The 19,636-nt window shown below is 37.0% G+C and overlaps 2 protein-coding genes across 2 annotated transcripts in view; one reads left to right on the forward strand and one right to left on the reverse strand.

Annotated features, from left to right (window-relative positions):
* Window positions 1-19,636, reverse strand: part of LOC137273871 (ankyrin repeat and LEM domain-containing protein 2-like) — a 74,195-nt gene that overhangs the window by 36,876 nt on the left and 17,683 nt on the right. The window lies entirely within an intron of this gene.
* The window catches only part of LOC137273872 (phosphatidylinositol 3,4,5-trisphosphate 3-phosphatase TPTE2-like), a 60,300-nt gene that overhangs the window by 2,258 nt on the left and 38,406 nt on the right, over window positions 1-19,636 (forward strand). Inside the window, exon 3 of the mRNA XM_067806768.1 lies at window positions 4,789-4,824. Coding sequence (XP_067662869.1) covers window positions 4,789-4,824 — 36 coding nt within the window. The remainder of the gene's footprint in view (window positions 1-4,788; window positions 4,825-19,636) is intronic.

Below are 19,636 nucleotides of genomic sequence, written 5' to 3' on the forward strand. Positions count from 1 at the left end.
GTTTTCTTCCTTATCAGGCTAATTGGTTGACTTGCTGTTGCATGAAAACAACTCAACAGCAAATTAATCTGAATACTTTCAACACACATGCACAACTTTCAACACACATGCACACTGCATTAAATATGCACGATTTTCTGCATCAGAACAATCCCTGAGTGTGTGAACTGGTCGAGGAGACCTCACACAGAACAAGAACAAATGACTGTCCCTTATTTGAGGCAGAAGGAGACAGGTGCATCACTGTTTGAATCCCACTAAAGCTAGACCAATTTTTCCCATTTTGCAGATCTCCCAGTCATTTTTTTTCAAGAATGAAGGAGAAAACATCAAAATTAATTTTCCCTGCTCAGAAAAAATATAATTATCATGTTTTTATTGGCCCAAAATGTAAACACACAAGAAAAATATTTTAAATTGCTTTTTGTCCCATTATTGCCAAAAGAAAAATACTTTTAGTGTTGAAAAGGAATATTATTTAGATTTGTGATTTCATTTTTAGTTTTTTCCTCCTGTCTTTAGGTTTTCTGGATACAAAAATCCATAAAACAAGAAATCAAATTGCTCTGGTCTAACATAGTCATCATTGGCACAAGCTGTGTCAGGTCAACTGCTTCTTTACTGCCAGGCCATTCTGGACACATAATATATATATTACCATTATCCACAGTTGGTTCAAAGATGATCCTCCAGTTGAGAGCTTGTGGCCTTGTTAAGCTTCCACATTTCATAACAAAGAGTTGCCTCCCTTGGGAGAGCAAAAATCTATGAAGGAGAAGACATGCATATGTCTACAAGTATTATAAATGTGGATTTTTTAAGAAGTTAACAAGAAAGATCTACATATTTCTACATCAAATTGATGTAACTGAAATGCTATTTAACTACACCAGGAGTGGTATAATTAAATAATGAATAATGGTTACACTAATAACCTAGGTTTGATTCCCCGTATGGGTACAATGTGTGAAGACCATTTCTGGTATCTTCTTCCACTATGACATTGCTGGAATAGTGCTATAAACGGCATAAAACTAAATTCACACACTCACAGTAATTACTCCATTCATATTCATATATAATAGCAGCAAATCTCAAGGATGCAAAGCCCCAGTACAGTTTGATATGCATTCACTAACTGAACTGATATTGGATGTAGAAAATTGCACTCATCAACTTTTGTGCTTGCCTTATGTTGCAAGTGTCCTCAGGGCAAAAGGTTTGGAGTGTGTGCATGTTATTCATCAAGGTTTGTGGGTCAATTTCACTCTCTAGTCATGCTAATGTATACTGCTTTGAAATTGGTAAAAACATCAAGATTGATCATCACTTGCAAACAAATATGGATCGTTCAATAATCAACGTCTTAGAATAGAAAAATCAGAAATTGGAATTACTTTATCTTTGGTAATAATCAGCAGAGTCTCTACCTGTACACAGGTGTTATTCAAAATGAACAAATATTAGTTTCAAGCTCAGTAAATTTGCTGTGACCTTGGACTTTTCATGTCATGACTTCCATGTCTGGCTTCTGAACTGCTGTGTGGCTTCAGCCAAAAAGCATACATTCACACTTTAATGCACATTGTATTAAAGGCGGGTGCTCAAGGGTTGGACCATTCATATATCACTGCTGTTTTGTTTATTGAGCCAAATGACATTTGTTTCAGCCAATATGTGGAACTAAAATGGGTGGATGTTTCATATTTATTAAGTTTCCATCAGGTAAACAACACCAACATCAGCAAACTTCATCCATTTTGTTTCACTTACTGCTCACCCTTAACATTTGTGAACAGTGTATAAAAGTCTGTGCAACAGTGATGGGTTTCAAAGAGCCTTCACACCTCTCAGTCGCCATGGTCTAGTGGAAAATGGGTGGTGACGTAGCTTAGCAATTCCATTCCCCACATGGGTACAATGCGTAAAGCTCATCCCTGATATCCTCAACCATTCTATTGCTGGAATACTGACAAAAGCAGTGTAAACATAAACCCACTCGCTTACTCTAGATCATAACACCAGCCTGGAGATTGAGCTCAAATTCAACTCAACTTCACAAATGACGTCTGTGAAGGGAGCATCTGCCCGGAGGACTAACTCCTCATGGCAGTTAGGGACACCTTCTTGGCCTTTGGAAAAGACATCTGCCTGGAGAGCAAACTTCATTTCTTGTCACTCCTTATAAAATTATGACAGGGGACAACTCTTTGGCTCTATGGAAAGAGCATGTGATGAAACACATTTCACCAAACCTCTAATGCTAAATGATGTGGAGCAAACCTCATTCCTTGCCACTGCTGATGGCATGACACACCTTGATCCTTGGCTCTGTGGCAATGGCATGTGGTAAAACGTCATTTCACCTAACCTCTCATAACAAATAACATGGTTTCCTGTAGCAAGAGCATTTGCCAGTAGAGCAAACCTCATTTCACCCAACCTCTCTTAACAAATGATGCCTTGCAGATATCGCGTCTGCCTACGGAGTGAAACCCCACAACTTTCACAACTTGCAACGAGCCCTGGATGCAATGGACCTATTTGTTCCTCATCTCCACACAAGAACTCACTGGGAACTCAAACTGCGCATGGTCACCTGAGTCTGTGTGGACATGATCCCACATTCAGATCAATCAAATTTCAAATGGTTTGAAAGGAGACTCAAGCCAGCATTGAAATTTCAATCATTGATTGCTAAACATATCAAGGCAGCATCAATACTGATGAACTCAAATCCAACTGTGTAATGGTTCAAAGTGATATGGCTCATGTCTCAAGTATCAGGAAGTTCACTGAGCATACTTCAGTGGCACAGTCACAAGGAGTATCAAGAACCTGGCTTCAGTTTCAAGGGTTCACTACATAGCATTTACCATTCTGATATGTTCAGAAGAATGTTGATGATATAATTGCACAAAACAACATTTGATAACTGATTTTAATATAATCGTCCAGAAGTGAGTCTATACAAAGATTCAAACAGTGATTTAGTGTTGATGATATAATTATACAAAACAGATCATAACAGATTTTAACAAAGAATCCAGTAGTGAGTCCTCATGAACTCATAGGGCTCAAATAGTGATTAACAGCTGATGACATACTTATACAAAACACTGGGTAAATGATTTTAATATAATAGTTTGGTAGCTAAAGCTATTTTTCAGTTCTAACCTTACATTTTAGGTCCACAGTATTTTGCTGCTGATTTATAATGGTTTTGTCTAAACTATTAAGAATGAATACACATTCTAAATGCCTATAATTAAAATTCAGAGCATGTCTGTATGGTAAAACTCCATAGGTTCCTGTTTAGCATGCAAGAGCACTGTATGACTGTCAACTTAACTTGGTTGACTCGACCTTAGATTAATGATACATGAGCCACATCATGCAACAGTGGAACCTTGTTTATCCAGACATTTTGCCTGATAAACAGATTTCCGGATATCTGAATCTCAACAGTTATCCCCTTTTACACAAATCCTACTGAGGCAAAACACTTCTTTTGTATCATGCTTAAGATTATGCAAGTATTTTGTGAAGTCAAAATCTCCTCAAAGAACTTGTGTGACAGAACATGCGAGGAGCAACCGGGTTATATAAAAAACAGAAATTCTCAGTTCACTCCACTGGACATAATGATTTACTATTTACTCTGTGTCTCCTGCTATGCTTGGAATTGTTCATGAGAAGGGATTAGATGACAGTGTACAGTTTGATCACTCACTGTTAAGATATCTCATGATGTCCTTGCTTATAAACAGAAGAGGCTGTGTTGGAATAAAATAGTCAGGCAAAGAACAAATATAATTATAAACATGTCAGAGTTTTGCAAGTGTGATATGTGGATCAGTTTCCTCATCAAACATAAAGGCATCAACAGTAGCAAACTGAAATAAACAATAAACAAATGGTGCATATGTGCAGTCACTCACAACTTTCATGAATATCACTAAATGAAATTCTGAATAAAATCAATAAAATAAATCAATCATCAGTCCTGATGCACAACAAATACTTCTTATACGATGTATGTGTAACATTAGGAATAAATTAACACTGTTATCTCCTGGTAATCATCCCTTTGATATTGGATGCCCGATGATGAAGTTAATTTGTATTTTCCACCACCATTACCAAATCAGCCACTGGCTTCACTTGTTATGTGTCCACCATGGCTATCATATCCCCTTTGTTGTTTTCACATGCTCATAGATACAGCTACAGCCTCCAAGCTTAGGACATGACGAAAGAGCAAGTATATGTTGCAGAAGTTGACTTCCACTAATTTCCCCCTTCATGTCCATCACATCTAAATGCCATTCGATGACTTCGTATCAAAATAATTGTTCTCAATGGACCATAAATTTCATTCCAGCTTTTCTAGAGGAAATTATTTGGCCAGTCACCTTGACAATCCCATGCATGATGATACTAGTGACATCATTTGGGGAAATTCTGAGACATCTCTAAAGCAAGACCAATGTGATAAACATATACAAAGATCTCATTCCATGGCAGAAGAATAAAAGTCAACTATCATCTTTTCTCTGAAATGCACATATATTATGTTAAATATGACTATGAAGTATTTTCATCAAATATATTACAAAGGAGAGATTTTCTAGATTTTCAGAAACTGTGGTAATGTAGACTTGCCTGGGCTGTATTGGGTATATTTGTTTTAGGGTCTTCATGATAGACTAGACTGCAATCTAAGTGTTTTGATGCATGAAGACTCTGGGCCTTCTTCGTCATAGGTGCATTCTTTATTTGGAACAGATTGGTTTGAGAATTGGCAGACCTGTGAAGATCTGGGTAAGATTTTGCATGTTGTGAACGGTGAAGATCAGGATCAGGCAGACAGGCCCATTAATGTGTCAATGTAGCCAAATCACGTACATCAATGCTCATTCTGTTGATCACTGGATTGTCCGGTCCAGGCATAATTATTTACAGACTGATGCCATACAACTGGAATACTGTGCAGCTTTAAGCAGTAGACAGTGTAATGTGAAGAGAGCCAAATTAACCACCAACACATCCAACACAATGGACTCAACACAGTAGCTGGTTGGGCAAACTGATATCAGCTGATTGGACAAACTGATAAGAGAATATAAATAAATTAAACTCAAGTCTCTGACCATTCTTCTACAAATCTTTTGAAACAATTCACAGACAATCTTCTAATGAGAAGACAGAAATGAAACTAATTACCAAATATTAAATTCTTAACATGAATTTTCAAAGACCTTTTCATCCAGAATTACAAAAGCACATTATGTGAAACCTAGGCACACAAACTGCACTGAAAGCCCATTAAGAAAATCAAATCTTCACATACATTCAAATTTGAAAATTAGCTAATTAGATAATTGAACCATCACTGCCATGACCTAATCATGTCATTATTTGTTCCCTGAAATCAATAATGGCCCAGTAAACATGTTAACATCTATATCGCCATGCAGCTGTTGCAGCGTGTTCCAGTTTGTTTATTGTTGTGAGCCACACTGCATTCACACTATACATCAACACATAGCCCGGGATAGTCAATCACTAGAAGAAAACTTCTCTCCAATGAGATTATAAGTGCACAGCACCGATGCACCTGACTGTGTCAACACATGCACCATAACTGAGCTTTACATCGTTACTGACAACCTACCAACATTTCTCAATCAATACTTTGCGCAATATATAACCGATTAAGTTGGCATTCACGCACTACACATGGAAGCTAATTCCATTGAAACATCAGGATCGCAGTGTTATTATGCTGTGCTAGAAATTAGTTTTTATATTCACTACACTGCAAATATCATCGACAAAGTTGCGATCAACTTAATGTCTGAAATGGCGGTAGAAAATATTACCAGTCCTTGAATTTCACAGGATTGGATCGCAGAAATTTGCCTTTGATTTCTGTTTAGGTTGAAAAATATTTGAAGTGGATATCCAGTTATAAAAAACATGACAGTATTTAGATGGCGTCTATCACCAAAACAGAACAGAGTATAAAAAAGTTAAACCCAAATCTCTGACCATTCTTCAACAAATTAGTTGAAATAATTCTCAGACAATCTTAAGGGCAAACCAATTTTACTTCTTGTTTTACAGACTGGTTGTATTTTTTCTAGAATAAAAAAAAAATAAATAAAAAAAATAGTAAAAAAGTAAAATAAATAATAATAATAATAATTTAAAAAAATAAATAAAAATCATTTTCCTTGCTCAAAAAGTAAAATCCTAATGTTTAATTAGCCAAAAAATGAAAAAGTAAACTTCTTTCAGCTTACTTTTGTTCCATATACACTTTATAATTGTAAAATACTTTTAGAATTTAACAGGAATATTACTTTCGTGATTATATTTTTATCTTTCCCCTCCTGCTTTCAGGTTTCTGAGAACAAAAATCTGTAACACACAAAATAAAACTGGTCTCTCCTAATATGCAAAAAACAGAAACAGCACTGTTTGATGATGTCCAAAACATAAAACTGAAATAGATAATGAAGGAATGATTCACTCTTCCTCCACGTTTGACTTAAGGCCAGCAATTTGCAGCCAGCGTATCCACACACATGGAAAACCCAGATTTCTCTCTCTGATATATTCATCTATCAATACATTGTTGATGGTAATGAGAATAGGCAATTACTCAGCACTTATCCATATAGTTTTTAATCACCTCATGGCTGTGTATTTATTCAATCATTGAATGCTTTCCGGAAGAAAAACCTCATTTGTATACGACATCATTAGGATAATCAGTCAGTTTAAGGTTGGGATGACAATGACAAGAGATAGCTCATGATTAAATCAATTTCACTTCAACTTAATGTGAAAGAGGAGACCAACACAGAGTTGTTTCAATTTGAAAAAGGCTGAGACCTCTTTCCTCAGGTGTTTCACACGATATTGCGACTACCATAACGTTCTGTAACTTTAGCCCTTGTGTGAAACCAGAGTGTAGTAAAATTATGTTTGGTCAGTAAACTCTCCTAATCTACGTTGTTCTTGTTTTCAAGAATATAGGTCATTGGTTCAAATTCATGATAAATTTGGTCTGAGTTCTAAGCATAATACTTTAAACTGAAGTTTGCAGAACAAAATTTTGGAAATGCTGAACAAAGTTACATTTTAACGTAAACTTATTGGCAAACTTCTTAATGACCTTTACCTTGTGAACCTTGTGGGGACATTAGAAAAATAAATTATAGGATGGATGTTTTTTATCTGTTGCTTAACACAGCAGTCCAATTTTCCGATTTTTAAGACAGAATCATAGAGTGTAAACATCATGATCATGGTTTGAAACAATTTTATCAATGATGAGCTTGACATGCAATAAATATATTGCAAGTTATTCCATGGGATTTGATTGGCCAACTAATCAATTTTTATTTTGCGCTTATGTTTCCCCAAATATTGGGTCACTGCCATTTAAACTGTTTCTTGATTGGCTTACAATAGAATGGGAGGGGCTTGTGTTGCACAACTCATTTTGAGCAACGTCTGAAGTCTTGATTGTTTTTATACACACCTCAAGAACTGATTTCAATATATTTTCCATTTATTGAGGTGCAACTTGGAAGAAACATTGCAAATTTTGTACACACACAAAATGAAGAGGTGTGTAAATTGATTTTCACATTCCATGAACAAAATACATAATGAAGATCTTAAATTTTGTAAAAAATCAAATGTGCTGTATGGAAAATGTTATTGCATGTGACGGCCCCGTAGAGGTCGGATAGTTTAAGCTTCCTGCTCACAATCTTCTGAATCAACACAGACATAAGTAATGAACACATTTCCCCTGCATCAATGGGCATACATAGTTCATCACTATACATGGGATCCACAACGTATGCGTGATGGTTGAGCTTGTCTGCTTATCTTACAGTAGCCCATGAAAGTCAATCAGTTGTTTCTTATCTTTGTGCTGGATATTCGAATTAGGGATTTACCTAAACCTGCTCATAAGCCAATATCCAGACAAAAATCTACGGCAATTGACAAAGACAATTTCCAATGTCAGTTTTAGACTGTCACAAACTTTCAGAAGTAACAGTACAGTAAAAATGTCTTTTCAGAATATCAGGATTTTTAAAAAGAAACAAAAAACGGAAAAACCATTGATGTTGTGTGAGGGCTGGTATTTGTTTGGTATACGTTTGGTTGGATTGGGATACAGATGCCTGCTTGACAATGACACAGATATCTGTATCGAAATGTCACATCACCTGAGTAAAGAGGTTGCTCAACCATAAAGTTTGTCCAGATCTCGTACTAAGAATGTTAGGATTTTAAGGATGTTGACAGAATCATTATTATCTCTTCTTGAAGCTTTGTTGCTATGTTAACAGACTTCTAAGGAAATACAATGGGAAATTTGAAGTCATATGTCATTTGGATTCTGATTATTGGTTCTTAATGGCCTTAGAACTGTGTCATGCAAAGTGCATTGCTACTCACAAATTACATACAGTTGATTGTATATTTATGTCGAAGAAGGATGAAATAAGTGTGCATGTCTATTTGTCATAGAACTTAACAGCTGCCCACTCAGCAGGTTCTTTGTTTAACACCTCACTCATCACTATCTAATTGCTGCAGATGCTGCGGCACAATGAGGAGACTCTCACATTAATAAATAAATGTCGCAATTAATCCATGTAATTGCCCTCATTACAACACTGAACACAAAGTGACAATTTTTTCATAATTGCTCTAAGCAAATACAAATATATAGACTCAATAAACATGAACCATCCAACCCCCCTACCCCAAACCAATAAACCTAAAAACCCCAAACCCAATATATATGCAGAACAAATTAATCCCAATTATTGTATTTCTGAATAGATGCCTTCATCCAAGTGTTTCTATGGCAACAGTTTTTGCCATCAGCCATGAATTGCTCGAAAACCCAAAAGCCCCTCATAAATCAATCAATCAAAATGTAGATTTCAAGGGAGAATCATCCATGAGACGTCAATATCCTTAGAGAAAGACCAAACAAACACAGAGCCCGTTATTAACGACTTGTATATTTCACTGGTTAATAAAGCCCGTACATCCACACCAGCTGAGCTAGATGTATGACACATCGGCCAGCATGCTGATGTGTGCTGCATACACAATACAAGCGTACATATCCCGAAATGTACTTGATTGACTTGGATACCGGCCTTGGTCAGAATTAACATGCAATCAGAAAGCGAGTCTCCTCCCAGTGAAATGGACAACGCCGATAATGAAGATGACAAAAACACCCTCAAAGATAAAGGTAAGCTTCATGGTAGAACAAGAAATATAGACCCGGCCATGTCAATATCATGCGTATTTCATCTGGTGGTGTTCATGCTGTGAAACTGATCAATACCGAGTCATAGTGCTTTATTGTGGTCGGCCCATCCAGTGTACATCTCAACACTTCACCCTACACCCAGTCTGACGACAGTTCCCCAATACAAAATTCAATTGATTGATCTCCTGTGTAAAAAATGTATAATTATAATGAAGATAGATGAATGAAAGGAACGACCGAATACCACTGTTAGTGCATTGAAGCTGTTACTGATTTCATTCGGTTCCATAATGGCACATTCGCAAGTTACACAACCCAAATGGGTAGCAATCCTTCTCTATGGTTTACGAAACTCTCATTAACATAGATATTGATATTTCAGTCTGTTGTATATACCATGCTTGTTTGGTTCACACCATCATAACAATAGCACAGAATATGACGTAAAAGCGTCATACAGCACTATTCTTATCACAGCCACTTACAGACGTAATTTGAGGACAAACATTCTTGTAGTTCTAAATATCAGAATATTATTTCGAAAGACTCTTCACGTCGAATGTAAAGAAGATTCTCACAATTCAACGATATTGATTTTTAACCCTAGGCAAGCCATCAGTGGTTTGAAATGGGAACGGTTAGCTTGTGGGATTTCTGAGTCACTTGAACATGATCAGAAGCTTGACATTTTCAGAGAAATTCAACACAAAACTTGTGACAGGTAATATATTCAAATTACATTCCAAGCACATCTTAATCTAGGTCACCCAGTCACAGGTTCAGATATAATTACATTTCTCCATACTTCATTCACAGCAAAAATTGTTGTTTCACAGCAAACCTAGTCAATGTCTAGACCAATGAAGCAGTCTGCAAGAAAAATATGACAAAATGTTGTCAGAGTTGATTTCAATCCTATATTTAGATGAAAAACTCTATAAATGATTTTTTTTTAAAAACTGATTTTGTCAAAAACAATTTTTTTTCACAAACTGTTTGGCTATCCTGTAAATACCAAAATTACCTTGTTTGGCCTTACTTTCATAACCTGATGAAAACCCATTTGTGGTGTCCCTTCCCGTGGTATTGCTGGAATACGTTTGTATTGCTAAATGTGGCATAAACCCCAACTCATAACCTGATGATGTTCACCGCCTTCCACCCTGACCTGAAACATTACTTGCCTGTAACAGCAATCCTATTATATTCCTGTCACCTGTGGCTATGTGAGACTAGTCCAACTCGTCAAACACTTTGATGAAGTTAGCATCTAACCTCAATTTCCAATGAAATAACATTGCACCATGTTCCCCTGGGTGGTATTGTTGTTAGGACAAAGTAGTGAATGTTTGGGGGAAGTTCAGTTACATTGGCCTCTGTAAACAGGCAGACATGTGACAATGTACGCCAGTTTGACTTCTAAATCGCTCTTGGGTTTCCATCCTCCTGTTCTAAACGATATGTTACATGTGGTATTTCTTCAAGGCAAGAGACAATAAAAACATGGTGCTGTTCACCTAGAGAAGGGGTACCAAGATGGTGGAAAAGCAGCACTTTCACAAGTGCTGACAGAGTTACTGATTCATTAATCTGTGCAGTGTTGTCTAAAATTTCACACTACTCAGCTAGCCCGTGACTACTAAATCGCACTGAGGACAACTACATTCAGAATGATAGTAGTCCTCACTAATTTAGGCCATGATTCTGATCCTCTCTCACAAAGATGCTATTTTGCTTCAAATTGGAACTGAAAGAAACTGACATAATATGAAAACAAAGTTTCCATTCCAGTGTACTTTTAAACTGCCCATGAGCCAAAGGGAAAATACAAAAGAATATTGAACTGCATCATGCTATGTAAATTGAGGATAGATATAAACGAACAGGAGTGACTTCATGTGGATACACAACATCAATGCAATGGAAGTTGCAATGGATGTTGTCCATCCATTAAAATTGTTCAAGCTCATCATGCCACTCAAAAAAGATATAAATACATATCGATCCCAAGTAAGTCCCAGTGGCAAACACTCTGGTCTTGCTCAAGCAGCACTGGTTACAGATGTTTTTAAACTCTCAAGGACAATTGGAAAAAAGTTGACAAAATACTGGACTTATCTATAAAAAACAATATTCTCCACACAGACAACATTCAAGACAGTAATTTCATCCAACCACATCTGAATATTTGGCACCATCTTCGATAGATTTAAAATGGGATGTATGGACTTTGAGCAAAGCTTAATGAAGCACAAAGAATTTAACGAGACGTGACTTTGCACAAGTGACATAAATGGCAGACTGTTCGTTTGTTGTTGTCTATGCTGAATCCAACAACATTCAACTTATACCACAGTTAATCAATTCTCAACCAGACGAATTAGAGGCTGGCATTAGAAGCATCGTCCCACGCCATTTTGGAACAATGATGCGCACTCAACCATGGCGTTGAGTCTGACACTGCTCCCAATTTAGTTGCTTTAAATCAGACTCTGCAGAGCCACTCCAAGACTGTTTGTCATATTGCTTAGTACAGCTTTGTTAGCTGGAGTCATCAGAATTGGACATTGGTCAACTGGTTTCGCCATTACGTCAATACTCAATAATACAATCAAGTTATACAAGTAACTACACACAATACGATGTGATACATAGGTTTTCACAGTAACACATACCATGCAATAACGATAGAAAATTGTCTATCTCTTCTTAAAGTAAAAGAGATACGATCCAATGAACGAAATCTTACCTAGTTTACTGAAGCATTTGCTTGTCACACCTTCGACTCAGGTTCAATATGAATGTATAAAGCCCATTTCTGGTATTATCCGCCATGTTATTCCTGGAATATTGCTAACAGTAATGTCGAGAATCGGACACCAAATCCATTATCGATTATCGGAGGACTAGTGGTGAATGATTATCGATTATAATTGAAATGAATTCATAGATAATTCTGTTTATTCATACAACAAACATTTATCAGTATATCTCATTACACTCACGATAGATGAAAAATCTATTCATAGACAGGTTATAGCAGTATTTACAGTTGTGATGAATACGAAACTAAGAATACAAAGCATATGGCATTACACGTTTGTTCGTAAATATTTGTAAAACTTAATGGTTAGTTCACTTTATTCAAGTGTGTTATACTAAAACAACATTATTTGCATTTATTCAAAATTGTTTTTACAAGCGATAATCATTTTTAATCTTTCTTTTGATCAATTTTCAATAATCACAACACCACTAGCTAACAGCGCTGTAAAACCTCACCTACTCTCTCGACGCACTCATCATTACATTGCGCGTTTATTTAGAAATTCATTTCAGTGAAGGTTCGGGATATAATACTGATCTTCAGTAACCAATGCTTGTCATAAGAGGCAACTAACGGAATCAGGTGGTCAGACTTGCTGACTTGGCCAACATGTCATCGGTTCCCAATTGCTCAGATTGATGCTCATGCTGTTGATCACTGGATTGTCTAGACCAGACTCGATTATTTACAGACTGCCGCCATATAACTGGAATATTGCTGAGTTGCAGTGTACAACAAGTGTTTGCCACAAATATGGCATTGTCCCCCAACGCTAAATAACAATAAAATATCGACAACATTGACCTTGAAAATAAGGTCAAGGTCACAAAAACTGACTGTCACCACATTTGAAGATATTGGGTACAATAGTTCATTACATACCGCATTCACAAGAATTGGGACGTGCATACATACAGACGCCGCTGAATACATAGCTCCCCCACTCCGCATTGATGTGAGGGACAACAAAACTCACTCACTTAATCTTGGTCTAATGCTATGGTAATCCAGTGAACCTTGACCTCCAAAAATATGGGTCCCAAGGACCCTGTTTATTAATTTCAAGGTCATTCCAGGAAACAGAAAGATACTTTAAGTACTGAAATGGAGTAGTATACTGATCTATTTGATATTGAAAGTCATCAATTGCAAGAACTATATACCTTGTCATGAATTTGGCACAATGTATTTTGTTCTACCCTCATGACCTTTCTGTAGTCATCTGAGAGTACTGGATGCACATACAGAACTCTAAATGCCGATCAGCAGGCAGGGCAACAACAAGTTTCATCTTTTACTCTCTTCTGCTGTGATGCAGTTGGAATCAAATCAGCAAGCGTCTACTCCCTGCAGGTGCTCTGTTTACTTGACAACCAGGCAGACTAATGGACATGCATAGGAAAATTCAAGAGTTTAAGTTTTATGTCTAATGGCTCCATGGAAACCTTACCCAGCATGAAATTCGATCAGTGATTGAAGTGTGTGCCTATTTTAAAGAGTTTGTTTGAAACAAAATGGAGCGTGCTCTGCTAGTTTCTGCTTTGTGTCACAGTCCCTGAACCATATCATTTTCCAGTCCATCAGCCATTCCTGCGATCACTTAGCCCTAAATGACTGCAGTCAAGATTTTCCACAAACTACCATCTCCTGGGTTCCCTTTCAAATGAAATTCAGTAGCTTGTTTTTCTTTGATCGAAATTATATATTTACAGAAGCTAGGCATTGGGTTATGTCAACCCTGGCAATTGGCACCCTCCCATCACTGACAGTTGCTCAGATGCAGTTGAGCATCATGTGAACTGCATCCAACCTTAACCAACCTATAATCTTCAGCCAATTAATATGCATCTAAATTACCATGGGAAATTCACACGCAAAACAACACTAGCTCAACTGTAATAAAAAGATCAATACCTGTCATACTTCATATGATCTCACCGCTTCCAAATGAACAAGCCAATGAAGAGTAAATATTTGTTTTTGAATGATGACTGCAACAATTTATCACATGAATTCGGAGAGATAGAGCATACCTGCTTTTTCCAAAACTCAATTTCATTGACCACAAGATGAGCAAATGAACCCCCTCTAAATGCGTGCACTAAACATTAAAACCAGAATTAATATTTAAAAATGAAGAAAACTTTGCTAGAAAGTCAATATTGGGTAAAGTATCCTTCCTCCCTAAGTAAAAAAATATTGCAGTTGCATTGAAGAATGCAAATGTGATTTCATAACCATGAGGCTAACATTAGACACTTATTGAATTAAACATGTACATTTATATGACTGATGTGTGTGATAGTGATGACCGTGGCAGACAGGATTCTCCATCAGTATCTTGTTACTTTGTCTCATGCATCATAATACACAATTGGACTGCCAGCTTTCTTCTCATTGTCAAAAACACTGAATTATCTTCGTCTGGAAAAAAGTGTTCCTTGGGAGGCAAGCTTTCTGTCATGGCGACCTTTCTCCAATTTGTCTGCAATCTATTCCATGTCACTCGATGTTTGAGGTATGGATTTTGTGAGATTCTTCTTGGGCTCATTAACAATCCACTGCAATAATTTGTTTTCCACACAATCAACCAAAACAAAATTCTTTCTAAATCCTCTTCATACAACTCAAATCTTTTGGCCAGGAAGATGCTAAATCACACTAAAAACACCATCCTTCTTGAAAATTTACAATTCAAAGTTTCAAACCAATTAGTTTGATGCTTTTTCGGGGGATGTTCATTGGGAAGACAGCTTTTTAGAAAATCAAAGATGGCCGCTTGGTAGCCATACTGAACTAATCAAAGTTATCATTCTTTTATCCCAAAGTCGGCAATACGACAGCTTGAAAACAATCAAGTAGGGACTCACATTCAATCACAATATTGGACTAACCAGCCCACTTTTGGACAGCCTCTTGGTTGGTGTAGTGGTTGATGCGTCTGCTACAAGAGCAGAAGGTTTGTGGTTTGATTTTCAATGTGTCATACCAACACATGTTAAAATATTGTGGTTATTGTTATCCTTAAATGGAGTTTGTTTGTATCAGTACTATATGTTCAGAGACTAACTGTCAGTCTAAGCTGTCCCCTACAATAACAAGGAAACAAGGAAAGGTCAGACACCCTGACTTGGTTGACACTTGTCATTGTGTCCCAAATACAGTGGCCGACGCTAATGCTGTTGATCACTGGATAGTCTAGGTTCCCAGTAATTACAGACTGCCGTCTTATAGCTGGATTATTGCTACAAAAACAATCAAACACAGTATCATCAATTTCAACAAGGACGTGATTTTTGTTAGCAGTTTTAAGCCATAATAATAATGGAGCAGATAACTCAGAAATTCACATCATAAACATTGATCCATATATTGGAGTATGATGACATGGAATCAGCCAAGTCTGGTCATCCAATCCATGTTGAACCTCTTACGACAAACGGACTTCTGGGGATGAATATTCCTACCCAGAATTCCTATCATTACAGGGACCGTGTAGCAACACGTATGCCAGCCTTATCATGATGATCGCAAAGGAATAATTGTCCTTGTTATTGTCTCAGAAGGTATTCAGAACAATATCGCCACATTAGTTTCAACAAGTAATCTCGGCGGTAGGAGAAGTCACACTATTTTATTATCTCCATGTCTAACCGATAAGGGATAATTCTGTAAACTCCATCACATTCCCTGAACGTGATGGAGCAGTCCTGATGGAAGATAGACACCATACATGATATGTTAGTTTCTTCATCAGGCTGCAAAGCATTGTTAAGATCATAACACTGTCAAGTGAAATATATTAGTTTGATTAAAATAAATTTTGAAGTCATAGTTTGTGACATGTGTGAACTTCATGATAATTAATTTGGAGTGTGTGAGTGAGTGAGAGAGTGAGCGAGCAAGTGAGCGAATCTGCAGTGTTAATCTGTCCCTAAGCAATACATTATTCGTAAAGTCCTAAATGAAGCAAGTCTAAATTTTTCTCAGATTCAGGAATCTCCACCATGGCTGGGGTTCCTTTCAATAGTTTCAAGAATGTACATGAAGACAAAATCACAGCTAGGTCTACTGGCCCAATCATCTTCAGTGCTAATATTATGAGATCAGCTTACAAGACTGTAAAATATATTTTATTTTAACAGCTCCATGTATGATAGGGAGCAGTAATATCTTCATAAACGTTTTACTTGACTATAGCGATGAACATACTTAACCATAGTTTGATCGTGGTGCCATGTTACCATTGCAACCCGTGGTCAAGAAAACAGTGCTGTAGGGTCAGTTAATGGTCTACATGGGAGAACTTGGGAGTCAACCATGTTCAAACGGGAACAGTAGCAACTTCACATTCAAGCTAACCACAGAGATCTTTGAACATGTTGAACATTTATGGGTCTAACCACCCCCAAATTATAGGATCGCTGAAGTTCAAAGTACAGTCATAACTATGTTGATCTACCCTTAAATATATCTAACTATGTTCAACAAAGGTCAAATACGGGTATATTATGGTCCACTACTTTCATCCCCTACTATGGTCTGCTACGTGCATGTCTGTAAGATGCATACAACTGATACTTTAAGGTATGGGAGTTACAGTCAGATCAGCAGTATGGTCCACTACATGTATATCCATATGATGTGACTGCCGCTTTACACTACGGGAGTTACCATGAGATCAGCACAACAGAAGCTTTACAGAACTGATCCCTGATGCTGGGGCAGCTGCCTTTCTGCCAACAACCAGATGTTTGTGAAAGCTAAATATTCTTGCATTGTGATTCACAACAGCATCACAAACGATCTTGTCATGCTTCATGATTTCCGCAACTGTTTTCTGAGTATTACTTAATGTTTCTCGACACGCTACAGAGCACAAGATGAATCGATGTACTCAATGCACCATGATGCACCATTGTACTCAAAGCACCATGTTGTGCAAGTGTACTCAAAGCACCATGATGTACCACTGTACTCAATGCACCATGATGTACCACTGTACTCAAGGCACCATGATGTACCACTGTATGCAATGCACCATGATGTACCACTGTACGCAATGCACCATGATGTACCATTGTACTCAATGCACCATGATGTACCACTGTATGCAATGCACCATGATGTACCACTGTACGCAATGCACCATGATGTACCATTGTACTCAATGCACCATGATGTACCATTGTACTCAATGCACCATGATGTACCATTGTACTCAATGCACCATGACGTGCCAGTGTACTCAAAGCACCATGATAGAATACAGTAGTTATTGCATCACAAAGTCTGCAATGATTGCAGCCATGATCTCTTCTAGCACTGCCACAGAATATACAGATTCAACAACAGTTATTCCTGGGAAGCATAACACAAAAAAAGAGGCAAATTTTATGTCTGTATTGCAGATGATTTCATGGAGAAATGGACACTTTATCAGCATATAAAGCCATTGTAGAAACAGATTTCACGCAAATTCAGATCGATTCTCACTAATGACGCCTATTTCAAAACAGCAAAGACAATGACAGACTGGACTAGAAGCGAAATGTGATCTACAGCAGAATTTCATTAAAACTTCATCAGCAGTGATCCAAGATAATATACCTCATCACAAAACAGAGCTGTCTAATCATTTCAAAACTAGGCCAGGAGGTCAGTGGTTGTTGATTTCAGAGCTTGTCGATTTCAGTGATATGTACAAGAAAATGGTTTACCTATGAGACCTCATGCTCTGCATTCAAACTTCTCCATCGCTACGATCCTGAAATAACTCTATTTGATAGATTTCAACATTTAATCTAAACTTGTAATCTAGCAGCTTACATAAAACTTGTCCAAGTATTTAAACAGTAAATCAAGATGCTACGACATTTTGATGAGACTTCAAATGTCAGAGATCTATTGTGTATTTCTGACTTTCTTAAAACTTACAGCAGAGTTTATGGCTCATCAAAACTTTTTAAAAATATGTGAAAATGTCAAATGTTATGATAGTTTCATGTTTTCTTCTAAAGTAGACGGCAGAATATAGCTAAATACCTAACGAGGAGACAAGGTCATCAATATTCCATCCACTGAGTTCTGTTTCCTGATTAGACATTCATGTCCAGAAAATACATACCACATTTAGTTTCCACATCTACAATTGTTTTTCAGAAAATCTCTTCATTGGCAAACATGTGCATACAGTTAAGAAACCGATGACAAGGGCCATAACTCTGTAAGAATATGTAACACGGTTTCTGGTTTTCAACTCCATCAAGACATTCAGGTCCTGAAAACAGATTCCAAATTTGGTTTCCCTATGTATGACAGTTTCTGAGAAAATCTGTGCTCATTGGGGCTACCATACAGTAAGTCAAGAACTGCATGACAAGGGTCATAACTCTGTTACAAACTGCAACTCAATGAAGACATTCATGTTCTGAAAACATATACTTAATCTGGTTTCCCTGTCTGCAAAACTCTGTCCCCATCATCTTGCATGGTCAGATGGTTAGACGGAGCTCAAACCAATATGGCCCTCCCAATTTTTGGTGTGAGATAATGATGACGTTGATATTTTGGTATTTGAAGCCTGGCAGGACTAACACATGTAACTCTTCACAAGAATTTGCGCACTTATTTGACAAGAGAGAAAGCAAGGTCTATGAAATACTTGCAAAGAAAATACAGTGTCAGATTTTAACAGTATTTTGAACTTTACAATTACTAGCATACTGTCAACTTTGTTTAAAGTCTCTGAATCACTCTTAAAAGTGATACATATAAAGGCTAGCATTTATGGTTGTGTTACAAAGCTGACATCCATAACCTGTTGCCTTTAACTTTGCTTAAGCATTAAAGAAAATGGTAAATATGAATGTTTTTTAGAAGAGGAAAATCTTCTTGCAATGACATTCTTGACACCACTATGGTGTTTACGTTAGTAGCAGTAAAGAACAATTTACCACTTGTCTAGCCTTTTGGACTTTCATAATGTATATATATATACTGAATAATGAACATCAGCAGACATGTTGCTTGTTCCAAATGCTTATCCTATAAACACTGTGAGATACAACTGATTGCATGGCTCTGACTGGAACATTCTCAGGTTACTGTCAAAAGCAGGAATTTTGCTTACCATGTCATCAAGCAAAACACATTCAGTTCCTTCTTATTTATTCTATTTTCATCACTCAATGCTAACAACTAACTCCCTTTTTCCTAAGCCATCAGCCATCTGCATGACCATTCTATTTCTAAACTGAGACAAAAACACATTTACTCAAAATAATGATACCGAATTACTACTCTATAGGAAGCTTGATCCCTCCATTTAAAAAACAATTTGTTGGCCACCAACTGTTCTAATTCACTGAAGAAGAGTTGATCAACGAAACAATCCACAATTAACAGCAAATTACACTCAAAACTGTTGTTGTGTTTAGCTGATCTCTTGCCCCAAGGTTCATACCCCACGATCCATTCTTTAT

Source organism: Haliotis asinina, chromosome 2, assembly GCF_037392515.1.
Source record: "Haliotis asinina isolate JCU_RB_2024 chromosome 2, JCU_Hal_asi_v2, whole genome shotgun sequence".
NCBI classification, from domain to species: Eukaryota; Metazoa; Mollusca; class Gastropoda; order Lepetellida; family Haliotidae; genus Haliotis; species Haliotis asinina.